At 48.8% G+C, this 15,974-nt stretch overlaps 5 protein-coding genes across 5 annotated transcripts; 4 read left to right on the top strand and 1 right to left on the bottom strand.

Moving 5' to 3' along the window:
- Window positions 1–196: 196 nt before the first annotated feature.
- On the bottom strand, window positions 197–697 carry Asppvi_003391 (uncharacterized protein; the record flags this gene model as incomplete). Its single annotated transcript, XM_043299356.1, has 3 exons — window positions 197–326; window positions 397–538; window positions 598–697. The coding sequence occupies 3 exons, from the start codon at window positions 695–697 to the stop codon at window positions 197–199; spliced, it is 372 nt and encodes a 123-aa protein (XP_043155291.1).
- A 773-nt stretch (window positions 698–1,470) lies between these two features.
- On the top strand, window positions 1,471–4,965 carry Asppvi_003390 (putative importin 11; the record flags this gene model as incomplete). The annotated part of the gene is made up of 7 exons (XM_043299355.1): window positions 1,471–1,635; window positions 1,722–1,822; window positions 1,879–2,016; window positions 2,069–3,084; window positions 3,143–3,615; window positions 3,668–3,856; window positions 3,910–4,965. 7 exons carry the CDS (start codon window positions 1,471–1,473, stop codon window positions 4,963–4,965), a joined length of 3,138 nt encoding a protein of 1,045 aa, XP_043155290.1.
- Window positions 4,966–7,113: 2,148 nt separating this feature from the next.
- On the top strand, window positions 7,114–8,476 carry exg1 (glucan 1,3-beta-glucosidase; the record flags this gene model as incomplete). The annotated part of the gene is made up of 3 exons (XM_043299354.1): window positions 7,114–7,193; window positions 7,245–7,636; window positions 7,698–8,476. The coding sequence occupies 3 exons, from the start codon at window positions 7,114–7,116 to the stop codon at window positions 8,474–8,476; spliced, it is 1,251 nt and encodes a 416-aa protein (XP_043155289.1).
- A 2,249-nt stretch (window positions 8,477–10,725) lies between these two features.
- Asppvi_003388 (protoglobin family protein) lies at window positions 10,726–11,702 on the top strand (the record flags this gene model as incomplete). The annotated part of the gene is made up of 3 exons (XM_043299353.1): window positions 10,726–10,867; window positions 10,927–11,200; window positions 11,270–11,702. The coding sequence occupies 3 exons, from the start codon at window positions 10,726–10,728 to the stop codon at window positions 11,700–11,702; spliced, it is 849 nt and encodes a 282-aa protein (XP_043155288.1).
- Window positions 11,703–13,098: 1,396 nt separating this feature from the next.
- Window positions 13,099–14,769, top strand: Asppvi_003387 (aldehyde dehydrogenase; the record flags this gene model as incomplete). Its single annotated transcript, XM_043299352.1, has 4 exons — window positions 13,099–13,565; window positions 13,638–14,031; window positions 14,090–14,532; window positions 14,622–14,769. The coding sequence occupies 4 exons, from the start codon at window positions 13,099–13,101 to the stop codon at window positions 14,767–14,769; spliced, it is 1,452 nt and encodes a 483-aa protein (XP_043155287.1).
- Between the last annotated feature and the right edge of the window lie 1,205 nt (window positions 14,770–15,974).

Here is a 15,974-nt window from a genome sequence, read left to right as displayed (position 1 = left end):
TCCGATCCTCATTTTTTGTTCATTTGGTACGTTGTATGACCTTCACAATATCTTAACGTTTGCCCTTATGAATAATTGTACATATACACCATTAGGATCGGATGAATCTACCGAACATGTGCTTCGAGCTTCATAGCTTGGAGATTCAGAGTATCATCACCAGGACGACGTTCCAAGTCCATCTTCAACGAATCTTTCAAGCAAGTCCTTTGCGCTTCATCTCTTGGAGGTTCAGAGAATCATCGTCACCAGGACGACGCTGAGACTCTATCCTCACCTTATCCTCAGGCCCACCCGACTCTTCGAATTGACCGGCCTTTGAAATCCTGCCGTGGAATGTAAGTCAGTTCATTGAACAAGTAACGGAATTTCACTCTAGCAGAGTGCTTGTCTCACCTGCCACGGTCATCTCGGCTGCCGCCCTCATCTTCGGGGATTGGTTTACGATCGCTGCTGGAAGCGCCAGCTTCTCTCCCGGTCTTGATGCCAGTCTCCTGGAACTTCTTGTCGACCATTGCGTTCACACCAGACTCGACGGCTATGTAGAGGTTAGCCCCGCGACTAAGTAGGCAGGTCTTGCAAAGCTAGAGGACATACTGGAATCGCTCTTACGACCAAGACCCTGCTTGGCCTGGTAAGTGTTCAGATCTTTCTCTGCCTCGTGGGCGATTCTCAGATTGTTGTCGTAATCGGACATTCCGGCTAATTTCTGTAGTAGGGTATGCGAGATGGTGTAGAGTTGAATTGGAGATATAGTCGTGTGTTGCCGATGTTGCTAGCGATAAAACTGGTCAGTCCCAGCATAAAATACCTGGGATCTGATGTCGTCCAGCATCAGGGACCTTGGATAGCATTGCATCATACTACATCATGTCGATGTCACAGAACCCGCTGCCGAGACGAGCGCTCAGCTTCCTTTTGGTGGTTATTGTCCTCATAGTACGCCAGTTGCTCGAGTGAGTGGTAATCTGGCCCAAGAAGCTGGCCCACTCCTTTCGAGCAAGGCACTTGTGCAGTTCCCAGCTGCAAACTGGCCATGCGACAACGGAAGGGTCGTCTGTTCGTTTGGGGATGACTTCATAGTTCATCTGGACACCCGGGCTCTCAGCCCTAATTCAGCTTTCCAATACGGTCTAGCGTCGAGGGTCAAAACCTAGGGCTGGAGCGGGACGGAAGAATTATACTCCAAGGTTCCCGCTTTGGAGTTGCGGGGACTGGGAAGTAGAAAGTAGAAACATTGTACAAAGACAGCTTCGTGGTTGGACCGCTCCGCGTTTTTAGCTTCCTTTCAGTTGTTTTTCTTTTCATCATCGCGCGTTTCTGCATCATTTCTGAAGCGGTAGATCGACGTACTTCACCAGTCCTGAACATATGGCAAACTAGGTGCTTGAAGTTCCTGTCCTGACTGTGATTTGGTTGAGATCCGCTACGATCGAAGTTAACAACCGCTTTACTCCACCATCGCCAACTATGGCCCAGGTAGTTGAATTACCTGGCGAATCCAATCCGCTGAACCCTCAGAATCTCCTTCATGCACTTGCACTCGCAGCCAGCTCCACACAGCAGCAGGTGCAAACCGGTACCAAGCAACTGCAACACTGGGAAAGGCATGAAAGTTACTTCACTCTACTTCAGGTACGTCGGTATTTTCTCGGTTCGATTCCTGTCCCTACATTTTCTATACTTTTCGTCTTGGATATTGACTAAGTACTTTCTCTTAGGATATATTCCTAGATCAATCGTTGCCCATCGAAGTCCGTTACCTATCCATCATCCAGTTGAAGAATGGCATTGATAAGTATTGGCGAAAGACTGCGACAAAGTAAGTCTAGGGTCACTGATACGCATATGTCGAGCCGACAACTGACACACTCAAAGCGCCATCAAAAAAGAAGAGAAAGAGAGGATAAAGGTGAGGGCCGTACAAGCTGGGGTAGTCGAACCTGCACCTCTGCTTGCCCTTCACAATGCTTTTATGATTGCCAAGATCATGCGCTACGAATTCCCGCAAGACTGGTCAGTGCTCTCTGTTGTCCTTCAAGGAGGTTCGTATTCTAATATCTGTCAGGCCAGATGGAATCTCAGCAGTCATTACCTATCTTCGCTCTTCAACACAGCCCGGCGCCAACGCGTTGCAATTACCGCGGACACTCACAATACTACTGCAAATAATCAAGGAATTGTCAACAGCTCGGCTACAGAGAACGCGTGCGAACCTTCAGTCAGTGGCACCAGAGATCTTCCACCTTTTGGTCAATATTTACGTGGAGAAGGTAAACAAATGGACCGTGATTCTAGAGCAGGGCGGTGTCGATGAGGCGGCTTTACTTGATGAGGCAGAGCAAAGTCTTGTTTGTCTCAAGGTTATTCGGCGTCTGATCATTGCGGGATTCGAGCACCCCAATCGTGATAAAGAGGCTCAGGACTTCTGGCTCATGACTCATACCCATTTCAGCCGGTTCTTTGCTTTTGTCAATGGCTCCGTGCCTTTATCGGAGCAAGTTCAGAGGTCGATAGAGAAACATCTGCTCAAGTTGTCGAAACTTCATGTCGAGATGGCAAAGGAACGGCCCGCATCATTCGCCTTGCTGCCGGACAGCATTCCCCTTGTTCAATCTTACTGGACCCTTGTTGTCAAACTCGGAGAAAACTACAGCCAGCTGGGAGAGGATGGTGACTCTGACGGCAAGACACTTATGGAAAAGGTGGGGCTCAGAGCCCTTCTCTTGATCAGGGCTTGTTCCAAAATGGCGTTCAATCCTGCTCAGACGTTCAAGTATCAGACCCCGCAAGACAAAGAGGAGAAGCAACGGTCTATTGAACAAATAAAGTCGGATCTTTTCACCCATGAGTTCGTTGTCAGTGTCATGGAGCTCTTGGTTACTCAATTTTTCCGCTTCAGGAAAGCTGACTTCCAAGAATGGGAGGCTGAGCCGGAGGAGTGGGAAAGGAAGGAGGAGGATATTGCTGAAGCCTGGGAATTCTCCATTCGATCGTGCTCTGAGAAGCTGTTCCTCGACCTGGTCATCCACTTCAAAGACTTGCTGATTCCACGACTATTGAATGTCTTCTTTTCCTTTGCAAGTAAGTCCAAGTCACCGAGGAGGACATTTACGACCACTGTTGACCGTTTCCCCTCCAGGTCCCGAGAAGCGTGACGTACTGCTCAAAGACTCATTATACTCTGCCATCGGACTGGCTTCCGCAAGCTTAGAGCAGCAATTGGACTTCAACAGTTTTCTCGAGACAACGCTTGTTCAAGAAGTTCAAATCCAGGATCAGGGCTACAATGTCCTTAGGAGACGAATTGCCATCATCCTTGGGCAATGGGTACCAGTAAAGCCAGATGAGCTCAACAGGAACGCCATCTACCAGATCTTTCAGCACCTTTTAAGCAAACAGGATCCTTTGAACGACCTGGTTGTCCGTATCACGGCTGGCAGACAGCTCAAGAACGTGCTGGATCCATTCGAATTCTCCCCTACCGGGTTTATGCCCTATGCCCAGTCCATTCTCCAGGATTTGATGTCTCTCATTCAGGAGGTCGAACTTCCTGAAACTAAGATGGGACTTCTAGAAAGCGTTCGTGTCGTGGTGGTGAAAATGGAGCATCATGTATGCACCCCTTCATCAACTGCGGTCGACCAGTTTGCTAACGCTCGTTCAGATTGCGCCATTCTCGGACCAGATATTAGCTCTACTGCCTCCATTGTGGGAGCAATCCGGCGAGGAGCATCTCATGAAACAGGCCATTCTAACTTTAATTTCGTCCCTTATACATTCTTTGAAGCAGGACTCCATCAAGTATCACTCTCTTGTCTTGCCCTTGATCAGCAGTTCGGTAGAACCAGGCTCTGTAAGACGTCCTTTTTTTTGACCCTTGACCTCAAGCAACTAACACAAAGATAGGAGACCCTGGTATACCTCCTTGATGAAGCACTAGAGCTCTGGTCTGCTATCCTCACTCAAACACCTGCACCGGCGTCTCCCGAGCTTCTTGCGCTCATCCCTGCGTTGTATCCTATATTTGAAGCCGCCACGGATAGTGTCCCGCAGGCCCTCCAAATCGCAGAGTCCTATATCTATCTCGCCCCCCAGGAGGTTCTTAGTGACCGAATCCGACTTCCCCTTCTCGTCTCATTTGAGACCCTCCTACAATCCACCACCCGGCAACGCATTGGCGTTGTCCCTCGCCTCGTTGAGCTCATGATCCGCGGCGCTGAAGCGGTTGACGGAGGGAGCGAAAACACATACAACGTCATCACGCGCTCCCTCATTGACAGCTCATTCCTGCAATCTCTCCTGGAAGGTCTCCATTCCGCCTACGAAGCTAGTCAGACGACCGGCCCACGCCGAAAACCGACGCCAGTCTACGGAGTCGTGGAGACAGATTACTATTCTGTCCTCGCTCGTTTAGCCCTGGCGTATCCTAAGATCCTTGTCTCCGCCGTCTCCGCCGCCACGCAGACCCCTGAAGAACAGGTTCTTTCCTGGCTTCTCACGKAATGGTTCCTGCATTACGACAACATTGGCAGCGTGACTCAGAAGAAACTGCATGCGCTCGCTCTGACGCAGCTTCTCGTCTTGAACGGCCCTGATACCCAGCCGCCTACGTACATCCTCAACCACCTGCAATCATACCTGAACATTTGGACAGATATCGTCACGGAACTTGCGGAAGGTACCGAGGGCGATCCCAACGACCCCCGCAGCGGCGATTATCTCATCTACTGGAACAACGTACCGAATGCCAAGTACGATGGGCCTGAGCCGCCAGAGAACGAACGCCGACGGCATTGGGAAAGCTCAGATGTGATCCATAAAATCAACATCCGGGACTTTGTGCGCCAGCGCTTGCATTCCCTCATTGTGGGTTGCGGTGGCGAGCAGCGGTTCCAGGAAGAGTGGCTCCTCAATGTAGATCGTGAAGTGGTGGCTGCATTTGCGGCTTTGGGACTGTTTTAATGATTTCTTCGGACATTCTTGTCACATAGTTCAGAATACCCCTATAGATGAATATGATTGATGAGATGATACCAAGATTTTATTGCACATAGTGATCGATCTGAGGGGGCAAGGAGACATAAGTGACGAAGACAATATCCAGGAAACGACTTCACCTTGATTGAATGCTTAGACAGACGCTCCTCTGGCGAGCACAACATACTCAACCATGATGAGAACAAACTAGATTCCCACCAGGAGAGCACTAAAGAATCACGCGTCGATGTTTCATCTGCATACCGATCAAATTTCGCTGAAGTTTCCCAATGACCCTGCCAGATACCTCGAAAGTTGCCAGCATTGAGCCACCGAGATTGGTCATGTAGGTTGAGGGGTATTTGCTGCGATGCTTTCACTGAGCAGAGTAAGGGTCTCGCATCTTGCGTGAGTTCTTGGGGACCTACGTGGTAGAAAGAAATTGTCCCCCAGGTACTTGGTGAATGCGGCGAGGCTTCTTTCGCGTGAGGCATCTATCTCCTCAGTAGACCAGGAATCAAAGGAAGCTAGCCGTGACAACACATGTTCAACATCGATTTCCCTTTCTCCTCCTTCGGTAGGGGGATTCTGCCCGATGAATGAGAAGAACAGCCTCAAAAATTCATCTTTCTCGGAAACTTCTTTTTCCATAAGCAATAAGAGTAATGGGTTTGTAGCCACATTCAGCTTCAGCTGTCTGGGAATGCTCAAAGCGCATGATAATATCGTTGAAGATCGATGTTGCTCGATCGCGCTCCTCTAGTTTCAAGGATCGCATCGCAGGGATCATGCTCCCTTCAGGATGAGCAATGCCAGCGAAGTGGATTAATAAGGTATTGCATTCTTCCCCGTCAAAAAGATGATTCCCTCATGTGCGCGTTGTCAGTTGCTGAGGCCGATGACAAAGCCAAATTAGGAAAGAGGGCAAAGAAGGAAGGAAATTATTTCATTGGTCTACTGCGTACGTTCGCTCATTTATCGGTCACTGAAGCATAAGGTAGGTTCGGACCATTCATGTACCCTGGTTGCATGGCGGAGATTATTTGCTAGCCTGGTGGATGGTTCAATACGGGGTCTCTAACTTGAGTGCCAGAAAGCTTGTCTGATGGTAATCTCAATACATACTCCGTACACTGTCCACCACGTGCTTATCTGAAACCGTCCAACAACATTCTTGACGACCGTCGATCTTGTCCTTCATTGAGCATTATCAAACAACTTTATCTAAGGTTTCTGCGACGTCTCCGGATGCAGAAATTCGCGAGCCAAAACCTACGCTGATGTAAGCCAGACGCCATGAAGGCCACGAGAGCTGTTTGGCAACATCACGCCAATATGAGCCCTCTTTCCTTGAGGCTCGAATGCAGCTAGTTGGTTTTTCAATTGCTTCAGCTTAAAATGAAATTTCCGTATGTTGATGAGTTGCTCTTGAAGAGGATAACTGCAGCTGTGTCTGATGTGCAGAATAGCTTCTGCATTGAGCTCACTTCGAGGATGCTCCTTCCATATTCATGAACCCCACACTGGCCACTGATTCAGAACAAACATACAAATCACTCCGCTCAATTCCTCTGCCTTGTTCAGTTTATCCTCTCTTCACTTAACACACGCTCCTTTTGTCTGAGAATACTTTGTCCCGCTTTCTGAGCATCGGCCTATTTCGGAGGGCTTCGCTCATAGGGTTCTACCCACCAGTGCTACAGGCTCGTACGTAGCAAGCCCAGAACCTTGACAGTTCAAGATAGGGACAAAGTCTTTGTCTCTCCTCCAGTTGTGAAGCCATTACTCATCGTTATTGTTATACTGTTGCTCTTGTTTTGAATGCATTCCGTTTCCGGATATTCCGCTTTCAACACCAACCATCAGGCACTCAAGCACCACCAGATTCATGCAATTTGCGGCCAGCATTACTGAATGTCGGTGTTACACATATTGCACGCTTCTGGTGGGAAAGATCAGTTTTATTGGAAGCTGTGACTCCAATCTGCATGCGGTCGACAGACAACCAGTGCTTTCAGCAAATGTTTACTTAAAGCAGGGTGTTTCCATTCCTCGAGCACAGCTTTTCGTCAGCATCCATTCTCTTTCCCAGCCTCCCACTTATTACAGTGAAGAATTGTTCGTTTCAAGAAAATGATATTCAAATTCTCGCAGAAGGCGCTCGTGGCGCTATTCCTCGTCGCGGGCCTGGCCGAGGCTGTGCCTTCTAAATCGTGAGTCTTCATCAAAAACGCTTGACAAGATTTGCTGACTGTAAAGTATAGGCGCATTGTATCAAGAGCTTCCATATTCGACTACAACGGCGTCGTCCGCGGTGTCAACATTGGTGGCTGGCTAGTCCTTGAGCCGTGGATCACGCCTTCGATCTTTGATAACGCTGGAGACGCTGCTGTTGACGAGTGGACGTTGACCGCTACTCTGGGACAGGATCAAGCCAAGGCTGTCCTATCTCAACATTGGTCGACTTTCATCACTCAGGATGACTTCCATCAGATTGCTCGAGCTGGTATGAATCACGTCCGCATCCCCATCGGGTACTGGGCTGTGAGTTCTCTTCCAGACGAGCCGTACGTGGACGGTCAGCTGGAATATCTCGACAATGCAATCTCCTGGGCCAGGGACGCCGGCCTGAAGGTTGTGATCGATCTTCATGGTGGTAAGTGGCGAAGAGTTGCTGCGGCAAGTCTCATGCAAAGCTAACCTGCCATCCGAAACAGCACCGGGATCCCAAAATGGCTTTGACAACAGCGGCCGTAAGGGATCAGTTGCCTGGCAGCAGGGCAATACCGTTACGCAAACTATGGACGCCTTCCGAGCTCTGGCTGAGCGTTATTTGCCAGAAAGCGACGTGGTTGCGGCCATTGAAGCTCTTAACGAACCCAACATCCCAGGCGGAGTCAGTGAGGCTGGGCTGAAAGATTACTACAACCAGATTGTGGATGCTGTGCGCCAAATCAATCCAGACACTTCCGTTTTCCTGAGCGATGGCTTTCTGTCGACGACATCCTGGAACGGACTCAAGACGGGTGAGAATGTGGTCATGGATACCCACCACTATCATATGTTCGATAACCACCTGATCAGCCTGGATATCCACGGCCACGTGAAATCTGCATGCGACTTTGGCAAGCAAATCAAAGGGTCGGATAAGCCAGTTGTTGTCGGAGAATGGTCAGGCGCTGTCACTGACTGCACGAAGTACCTAAATGGCAAGGGTATTCCCACGCGCTATCAAGGAGAGTATGCCAACAACCCGAGGTATGGCGATTGCGGAGACAAGTCTCAGGGCTCGGTGGCAGGCCTTTCCGATCAAGAGAGGACTGATACTCGACGATTCATCGAGGCCCAGCTCGATGCCTACGAAGGAAAGAATGGCTGGCTGTTCTGGACTTGGAAGACTGAGGGGGCACCCGGATGGGATATGCAGGACTTGCTTGCCAACGGAGTCTTCCCCAGCCCTCTGACGGACAGGAAGTTTCCGAATCAATGTGCCTAAACTCCAAGAACATTCTTAATGTTTTGGATAGTCACTCCCATCGTTAGAAATCTTACTAATGCAGTTTGTTTTAAGTTCTCTAAACTGAAAATTCACTTGCTGGTGATATCTGATCCACCATGTGCTGCAGATAGTAGACTGGATGCTTGATATAGTAGCCAGCGAACAAATCATCAGAGTATGTTTTGTATTTTGATATGGTGGATCTGTCAGGTACCGCAAAGAGTTTTCTTGTGTATCCGATTGAATTTCGGCTGCTGTATTATTTTATCTATTATTATCGTTCTCTGTACCTAATATTTGGTTGCATCATATTCGTGGCTGACAAGCTGTAAGCTCCGAGGCGCATGAAATGAGCGCCACATGCATGCAATGATCGTTCCACTGCCCAAGGTTTCTGATTGACGCAGTACGGATACAGCCGAAGAATACCAAAGTCGCAGGAAAGTTACATCCCAGTTGGCGGAAATTCGGAACCATAGCTGTCAACTTTTGACAGAACTTTATTTCTCTCTGACATCCCGGAGCATAAAACAATATCAATTGACATGTCGATTCTCACTTTGCCAAGTGACAAGACTCGTTCAAGTCAAATGACGTCCACTCTCTTAATTAGCTGGTCAGACGCCCATCACCGACGAGTGAACCATTCCCCGTCACTAGTACACTAATCTAAGTATTTGACGGGTAAGGCTCGGCCCATCGACATCATGCCATACTCGCTCCGATGTTATTGCTAAGTATAGGCTAGCTGCCCACTACGGGGTGCCGTTTTCGGGAACGGAGCGCATCAATACGGGGCTTTCTCCATAATGCGACGAAATTTTTTTTCTCTCTTTGCGTTCTAACAGTAAGGGATCACACGACATCTGATTCTTCAACTTTCAAGCAGTGCGCCATTATCTGAAATATCGTTTGTTTTTGCCATTTGCGTATGGACAATTGTGTTTGGTACTGCTGGATTTGAGTCATAAGTGTGAGTTTGAAATGCTCGGATTTGCCTATTCTCCTTAGGTAGATATATCATCCTCCTTGCGTATCGTGATTTACCATAGTGGCTATCTATATGAGGATGGTCTTAATCGAGGTTTCCACAGAACTACAGACGAGATAGAGGACAATTACCGGTGTGATCGACAGATTTGAAACATAGCACGCAAGTAGTGTCGATGTATCTGAACGAGGGGAAGCTGCCCAACGTAGCTTCTGAGGAAACAAATCCTGGTTGGAAATGACACTGATACTACTAATACTACAGGCGTATGCAGCTGTAAACTCGGCCATTCGGCTCCGAATTGAGGCATGCATGCATGCCGGCTCGGAACTAAACGGGTCAGTCGACAGTGCTTCTAATGATGGTTAGAGTTTCCGAAGGCGTAGAGGTAAGCCTGCATTTTTGGAATTAGGTCTAGGATATGGCCTCAGAGGAATTCTCAATGGCGTCTCCAGAAAGTGACGGCGTCTATAGCGGTATCTATAGAATTACATGCAGGATTTCTTTTTATTCATATGGTAGGTATCCTGAGCAGTAAGGAGATCATTTAACTGCAGAGTACGCAGTTATAACAGCCATTCAGCTTGTCTGAAATCGTAACCACTGACATAACGGCCCCACGGTACCACGTGTTCCACGTCTTAAGCTCAGATAGATAGCACTATGATGTCTACCTAGGTATTCTCTAGATCCCTTTTTTGCTAACGAAGGATCATACCACTACAAACCCACTTCCGGCAACCGCCCAAGCGTCCGCTCCAAGGCAGAACTGACCTAGGAGATTCCATCAATCTCTAGCCTGATGATAGGTCCATTCTATTTCTCTGAGCTGTTTCCCGTCCTAGCCTGTTTTACAAAATGCTCTTCTGGTGAAATGATGTGATCAATTTCAGAACAGTTTCCGACGCCCGTGTGGAGTGCTCTCGGACCATGGAGGATTAGAGTCCAAAAATGGGGATCATGGCTCCAGCCATGTTATTTTTGCATGAGGAATATAAGTTTTTCCTGCTGTCTCGAGGTGATTTGTCCTCGGACTCTCGTATAAAGAGGGACCAGTATCTCATATCTACGGGTCAATTCATTCTTTAATTCTCGATCCAGATCTATCCACCTTCTACTACGGAGCAAGCTTCATAACCCTAACTTCCTATTATCTTAACCAGAGCTGTGCCCACAGTAATTCGTGATTGACCTCTAGTCACGTTGTCACTATCTCCGGGGAGAACCAACTGCAACGCCATCACATACAGCAACCATGCAGGCGTCTGAAGGAAGGAGAAAGATGGAGGCTCTCCTTGAGGGTGGCCGTCCTGTGAAGCACGTGAGCCGAAAGGCCTTATATACCAGACTCGAAGCTCGCATCAACTACCTCAAAGACTTTCTCGACTTCAATTCCAGTATGCCGTCTCCTCTTGGCAAAGCACAGTTCGCATGATTCAAGCTAACAAGTGTACAGGTGATATCGAGGCTTTAACCACAGGCTCAAAGTACATCAAGGCTCTGATCCCTGCCATCGTCAACATCGTCTACAAAAAGCTCCTGGAACAAGACATCACCGCTCGCGCCTTCATCACAAGAGATACCTCTGATGAGACCACACACGTCGATGACTGGTACACCGAGAACAGCCCGCAGATCCAACGACGGAAGATGTTCTTGAGGTGGTACCTGACAAAGCTCTGTTCCGATCCTACTGAGATGGAGTTCTGGCGGTACCTAAACAAAGTCGGGTAAGTCCCTTCACTTTTCCATACATCTCTCTACCAAAACAGAAAGAACAACCACTAACCCACAGCTAGAGTGATGCACTCCGGCCAAGAACGACGAATTCCCCTCAACATCGAATACATCCACATCGGCGTCATGCTCGGGTTCATTCAGGACGTCTTCACCGAAGCCCTCATGTCCCACCCCAAGCTATCCCTGCAACGCAAAGTTGCTCTCGTCCGCGCCATCGGCAAGATCATCTGGATCCAGAACGACCTCTTTGCCAAATGGCGTCTCCGCGACGGAGAGGAGTACGCCGACGAGATGTCCGAGATCATCCTCGACGACAAGGAAGGCTACATCGGCGAGAAGAAGATCCTCGGCGACAGCAGCGCATCGGCGAGCTCCAGCGATGACGACCGCTCCAGTATCGCGAGCAGCGTGGCTCCGTCAGCGACGTCCGCGTGTCCGTTTTCGGATATGGCGAGGCCGTCGTCCGAGACGAAGATCTGGGCTGGACGGTGATGACGATGCTGATGCTTACGCTTGCTTTTGCATTCGCGATTCTAAATAGAATATAAAAACGCATAGATGGCGTGGTGGGGGTTCATATACGCTTGGATATTTGTTGCATGCATGGTGTTAGGGTTTTATTCATTTTGTCATATACGCTTCTGATATCCGCCTGGAAAGGCAGCACTCCGCTTCTGGTAATAAGAGCTAATCAGTCGTCCTATACTTTTCTAGTTAATCATCGTAATTTTTCAAGTACTCCGAAGAAGCTTCCTTCACTTCCTGACTACTCGGGCTGATTCCCTGAGAGTCAGGCTGCTTCAGTGAGCGCGACACTGCGATGCGCATCAAAACTAAAAGTCGCCAGGTCTATCCATAGTTACTAACTTATTGTACATAGATTAGGTTAGATTTAGGTTGTTTTGGCCAACCCAGTAGGACTAATAAGCGCCATGAGTCAGATTTGAAACTCACGGAGATTACGAGTGAGGAGTTGAATATTAGTCCAATATGAGCAGTTGAGATATTATAGTCTAGTCAATATATGTCTCCTTAGAAGAGCTTTAAGAAGGTTGTGCTTAAAGTGATCACTTACGAAAACCATAAAGACCACTGTTATTTTGTCCAATGAGAAATTTCTTGTGATTCCGCACTAGTAACTGCATGCATCACTGCTTAATAATCACTGGTGCAGGTCCGGCAAATTTGCAAGGCAATTGTCAGCTGTCTCTACAATGGCCGCGCATCGTCCTTGCCAATCAGATAGGAGCATCTGCGTAAGCACCTAAAGCATTCCGTACCTTACTTATACTAGTACCCCCTTTAGCACCTTGGACTCCGCACACATCTCAAGTGACCAACAGCCACTCATATGGAGAGATTAATATATGTACATATATTTTTTTCAGTGGGCTTTAAGGGTGGACTCGCATGTTCTATGGCAATAGGAATAATAGTTCAATGCTTCCTTTCAGGGTAGTGCTGTCAAGCTCGGTACTCTCCCTCGGCTAAACTCTGCGGGCTGCATAACATATAGAGAATTGAACTATTAGATACCCCTCAGCTAGAGGCTTCCCGATTCCAACATGATCATCATCATATTGGTTTAGTCTACAGTCCTAATGGAATTACGGATGAGCATTGCCAGTTTCTGTCCCCCACCTCACTGCCGAACCAACCTCGAGCTTTCGTCCCTCCCATTGGAGCAACCTGCTACCCCCGCTCCATAAGGTACAATTCCCGAGAGACGCTCCCGTGTTCAAGAGGGGAAGCTTCCGCAACAACGCTCCCTTTTCCTTCCTCATCGAGTCCTTCCTTCTTGCCTTGTACATACTCCTCGACAATCTCTTGTATTTTCTCTCTCGTTCTCACTTCAGCGTTCGATACCCTTCCCAAGAAAACCATCAATATGGCCGCAAACAGTGCTAAAAGCGATTCTGCCGTCATCCCCCTCATCATCAATAACGAGTCGGTCGTGACGGAGAATGTTTTCGATATCCATGCACCCGCTACCGGTGAAGTGCTGCATCAATGCGCCGGCGCCTCAGTCGACGATGCCAACCGTGCCGTAGCAGCCGCGAAGGCTGCTTTCCCTGAGTGGAGCAGGATGAAGCCGTACGACCGTCGAGACGTCCTTATGAAAGCCGCCGATATCATGATCGTTAGAAGTGAAGAGTTGATTAAATATCAGATGGAGGAGACGGGAGCCGGGAGGATGTTCGCGGAGAAGACGTGTCGGTTGGGAGCTGGATTTCTCAAGGACTTTGCCGCTAGAATTCCGTCGATTGAGGGCTCGGTACCCTCGGTCACTCAGGACGGTGAGTGCGCAATGGTATTCAAGGAGCCCTATGGGGTGATCCTGGGAATTGCACCCTGGTAAGATACCCTAGTTCGAGTCTGCGTTTTCGACTTCTCCTTCGCATAGATATTGACATTGTCTTTTTCCAGGAACGCTCCGTTCATTCTTGGAGTTCGTGCCGTTGCACTTCCTCTAGCTGCCGGTAACACCACCATCCTCAAAGGCTCAGAGCTGTCTCCCAAATGTTTCTGGGCAATTGGCGATATTTTCCGGGAAGCTGGTCTTCCCGCCGGATGCTTGAATGTTCTGTACCACAGAAGTGCTGATGCGGCTGAGGTGACCACTGCTCTAATTGCTCATCCCGCCGTGCGCAAGGTGAACTTCACCGGAAGCACTCAAGTTGGTTCCATCGTCGCTTCGACGGCTGGAAAGTATACCAAGCCGGTTCTCCTTGAGTTGGGAGGCAAGGCGTCGGCTATTGTTTTGGACGACGCAAACCTGGAGAAGGCTGCATTCAGCTGCGCTCTTGGATCTTTCATGCATGTAAGTATTGGTTCGCTGACGCCTTGGGATGCGTTCAGAAAGCTGACTTCTGAACTAGTCCGGTCAGATCTGCATGTCCACGGAGCGCATCGTCGTACAGCGCGCAATCGCAGACAAATTCCGTCAGCTGCTAGCTGAGAATGCTGAGAAGCTCTTCGGTAAAGCTGCGCCAGCACCGGTGCTAGTAGCCTCGGCAGCTGTCAAGAAGAACAAGGCGCTCGTTGCTGATGCGCTCTCCAAGGGCGCCAGCGTCCTTTTCGGCGATGCGAACGGCACGGAGACATCTGATCACAGCCTACGGCCTGTGATTGTGGACAACGTCACCAAGAATATGGACCTCTACTCCACAGAGTCATTCGGTCCGACAGTATCTCTGATCGTAGTGGATACCGAGGAAGACGCTATCGCGCTGGCCAACGATACAGAATATGGCCTTACATCGGCAGTCTTCACTGACAACTTGTTCCGAGGTCTTAGGGTGGCGAAGCAAATCGAGGCTGGGTAAGTCATTCCTTGAAGTATTAGCTTTTGCAGTTAGCTCTGGAGGCTTTCCAAGAAACACAGTACTGATGATCGCTGACACCATTTAGTGCCGTCCATATCAACTCCCTGACTGTCCATGACGAGCCCACCTTACCACATGGTGGATGGAAGAGCAGTGGATTTGGTCGCTTCGGAGGCGGCACTGCGGCCTATGACGAGTGGTTGCAGACCAAGACAGTAACCTGGGTGCAATGATTGATTCTTCTTTTGGGTCATGGGGACGGGTGTCGTGAAATCTGAGATATTCCAATTTGATGAGTAATCATGATATATTTCCCTTACTAGCTAGCCCTGTATATCCAGTAGTGACTCCCAAGTTCCAGCGTCTTGCGCAGTCCGCGATACTGAAGCATACTTTGTCCACTTCATTTTAGTGTCCAAAACAAAACTGGATCGCAGTCGATTCCTTGATTCGCGTTAAGGCAAGCCTCAAGTTGACCTGTGCAAAAACGTACGACGGCATAAACACGGGGATACAGCAGACAGGGCTGGAGCCTGGATCATCTCGATTTCTGACACATCTTTGAAACAGGATAACTTCTTTAGTCTTCATGAGGATGAGGATCTAGTCCTTTGGACCTCCGTAGCAGCGCTCTATCAATGGAATCGTGGATTGAACAGTGTACGGAGTAAACCTTAATAAAGGCGCAATGCACAAGGCACCATTGGCAGATTTCTATGCATCTAACGCTTTATGTATCACTTTTAGATGCACCATTTTTTAGCAGGTGAGATGCAGACAGTCTGCAGTGCTCCGTATGAACGTAGTTCAGGCCCCATTGGCTATGTCCACCCCATGATTGGGCCAATGAAGCACGTATTATTCTAAGGGGCGAGCCCGGGATTAAAGGGACGCGCTGACATCCTGCGCTAGGACCGGGCCCAACTAGGAATTAAGTGCTTTTTGCAAGACACATGGCCAGCAGCCATCATGACTGGAGGCGACCTGGCTATCCAGGTGATACAGTCGTAGGAAAAAGGTTCTTCACTTGCAGGTAAGACGAGTTGCAAGGGTTTATTGAGCCTTGTTTTGTACCTTGAACACAAACAGCCTTTACAGGTGAACTGTAATGGGCCAATAATATCTGGAACAGTGGATTTACACACTGCTCCGCCTCAGATCAACTCGTCATGCGCGATTTCCAGATTTCTAGTGGCACTGGACTCCAAATGCTCCACTGGCCATGTCAGGAACAAGAAAGGAGCGACCGGGAAATCGCTCAGGGACGAACATGGGATGACTTCATCGAAATGATCATCGTCAGATCGGCCGGAATGAACTGCTATCATTTATCAAATGAGTTGTCCATCTACGAGTGTTGGACAATCAAGCTCTAAAATCATGTCATGCCCACAAGCTCCCAGCTCGTGGAATCCTTTGTTTGTTTATCCTCAATACA

This window comes from Aspergillus pseudoviridinutans, assembly GCF_018340605.1.
Source record: "Aspergillus pseudoviridinutans IFM 55266 DNA, scaffold_2, whole genome shotgun sequence".
NCBI lineage: Eukaryota > Fungi > Ascomycota > Eurotiomycetes > Eurotiales > Aspergillaceae > Aspergillus > Aspergillus pseudoviridinutans.
This window is presented reverse-complemented; position numbering and strand designations above follow the sequence as displayed.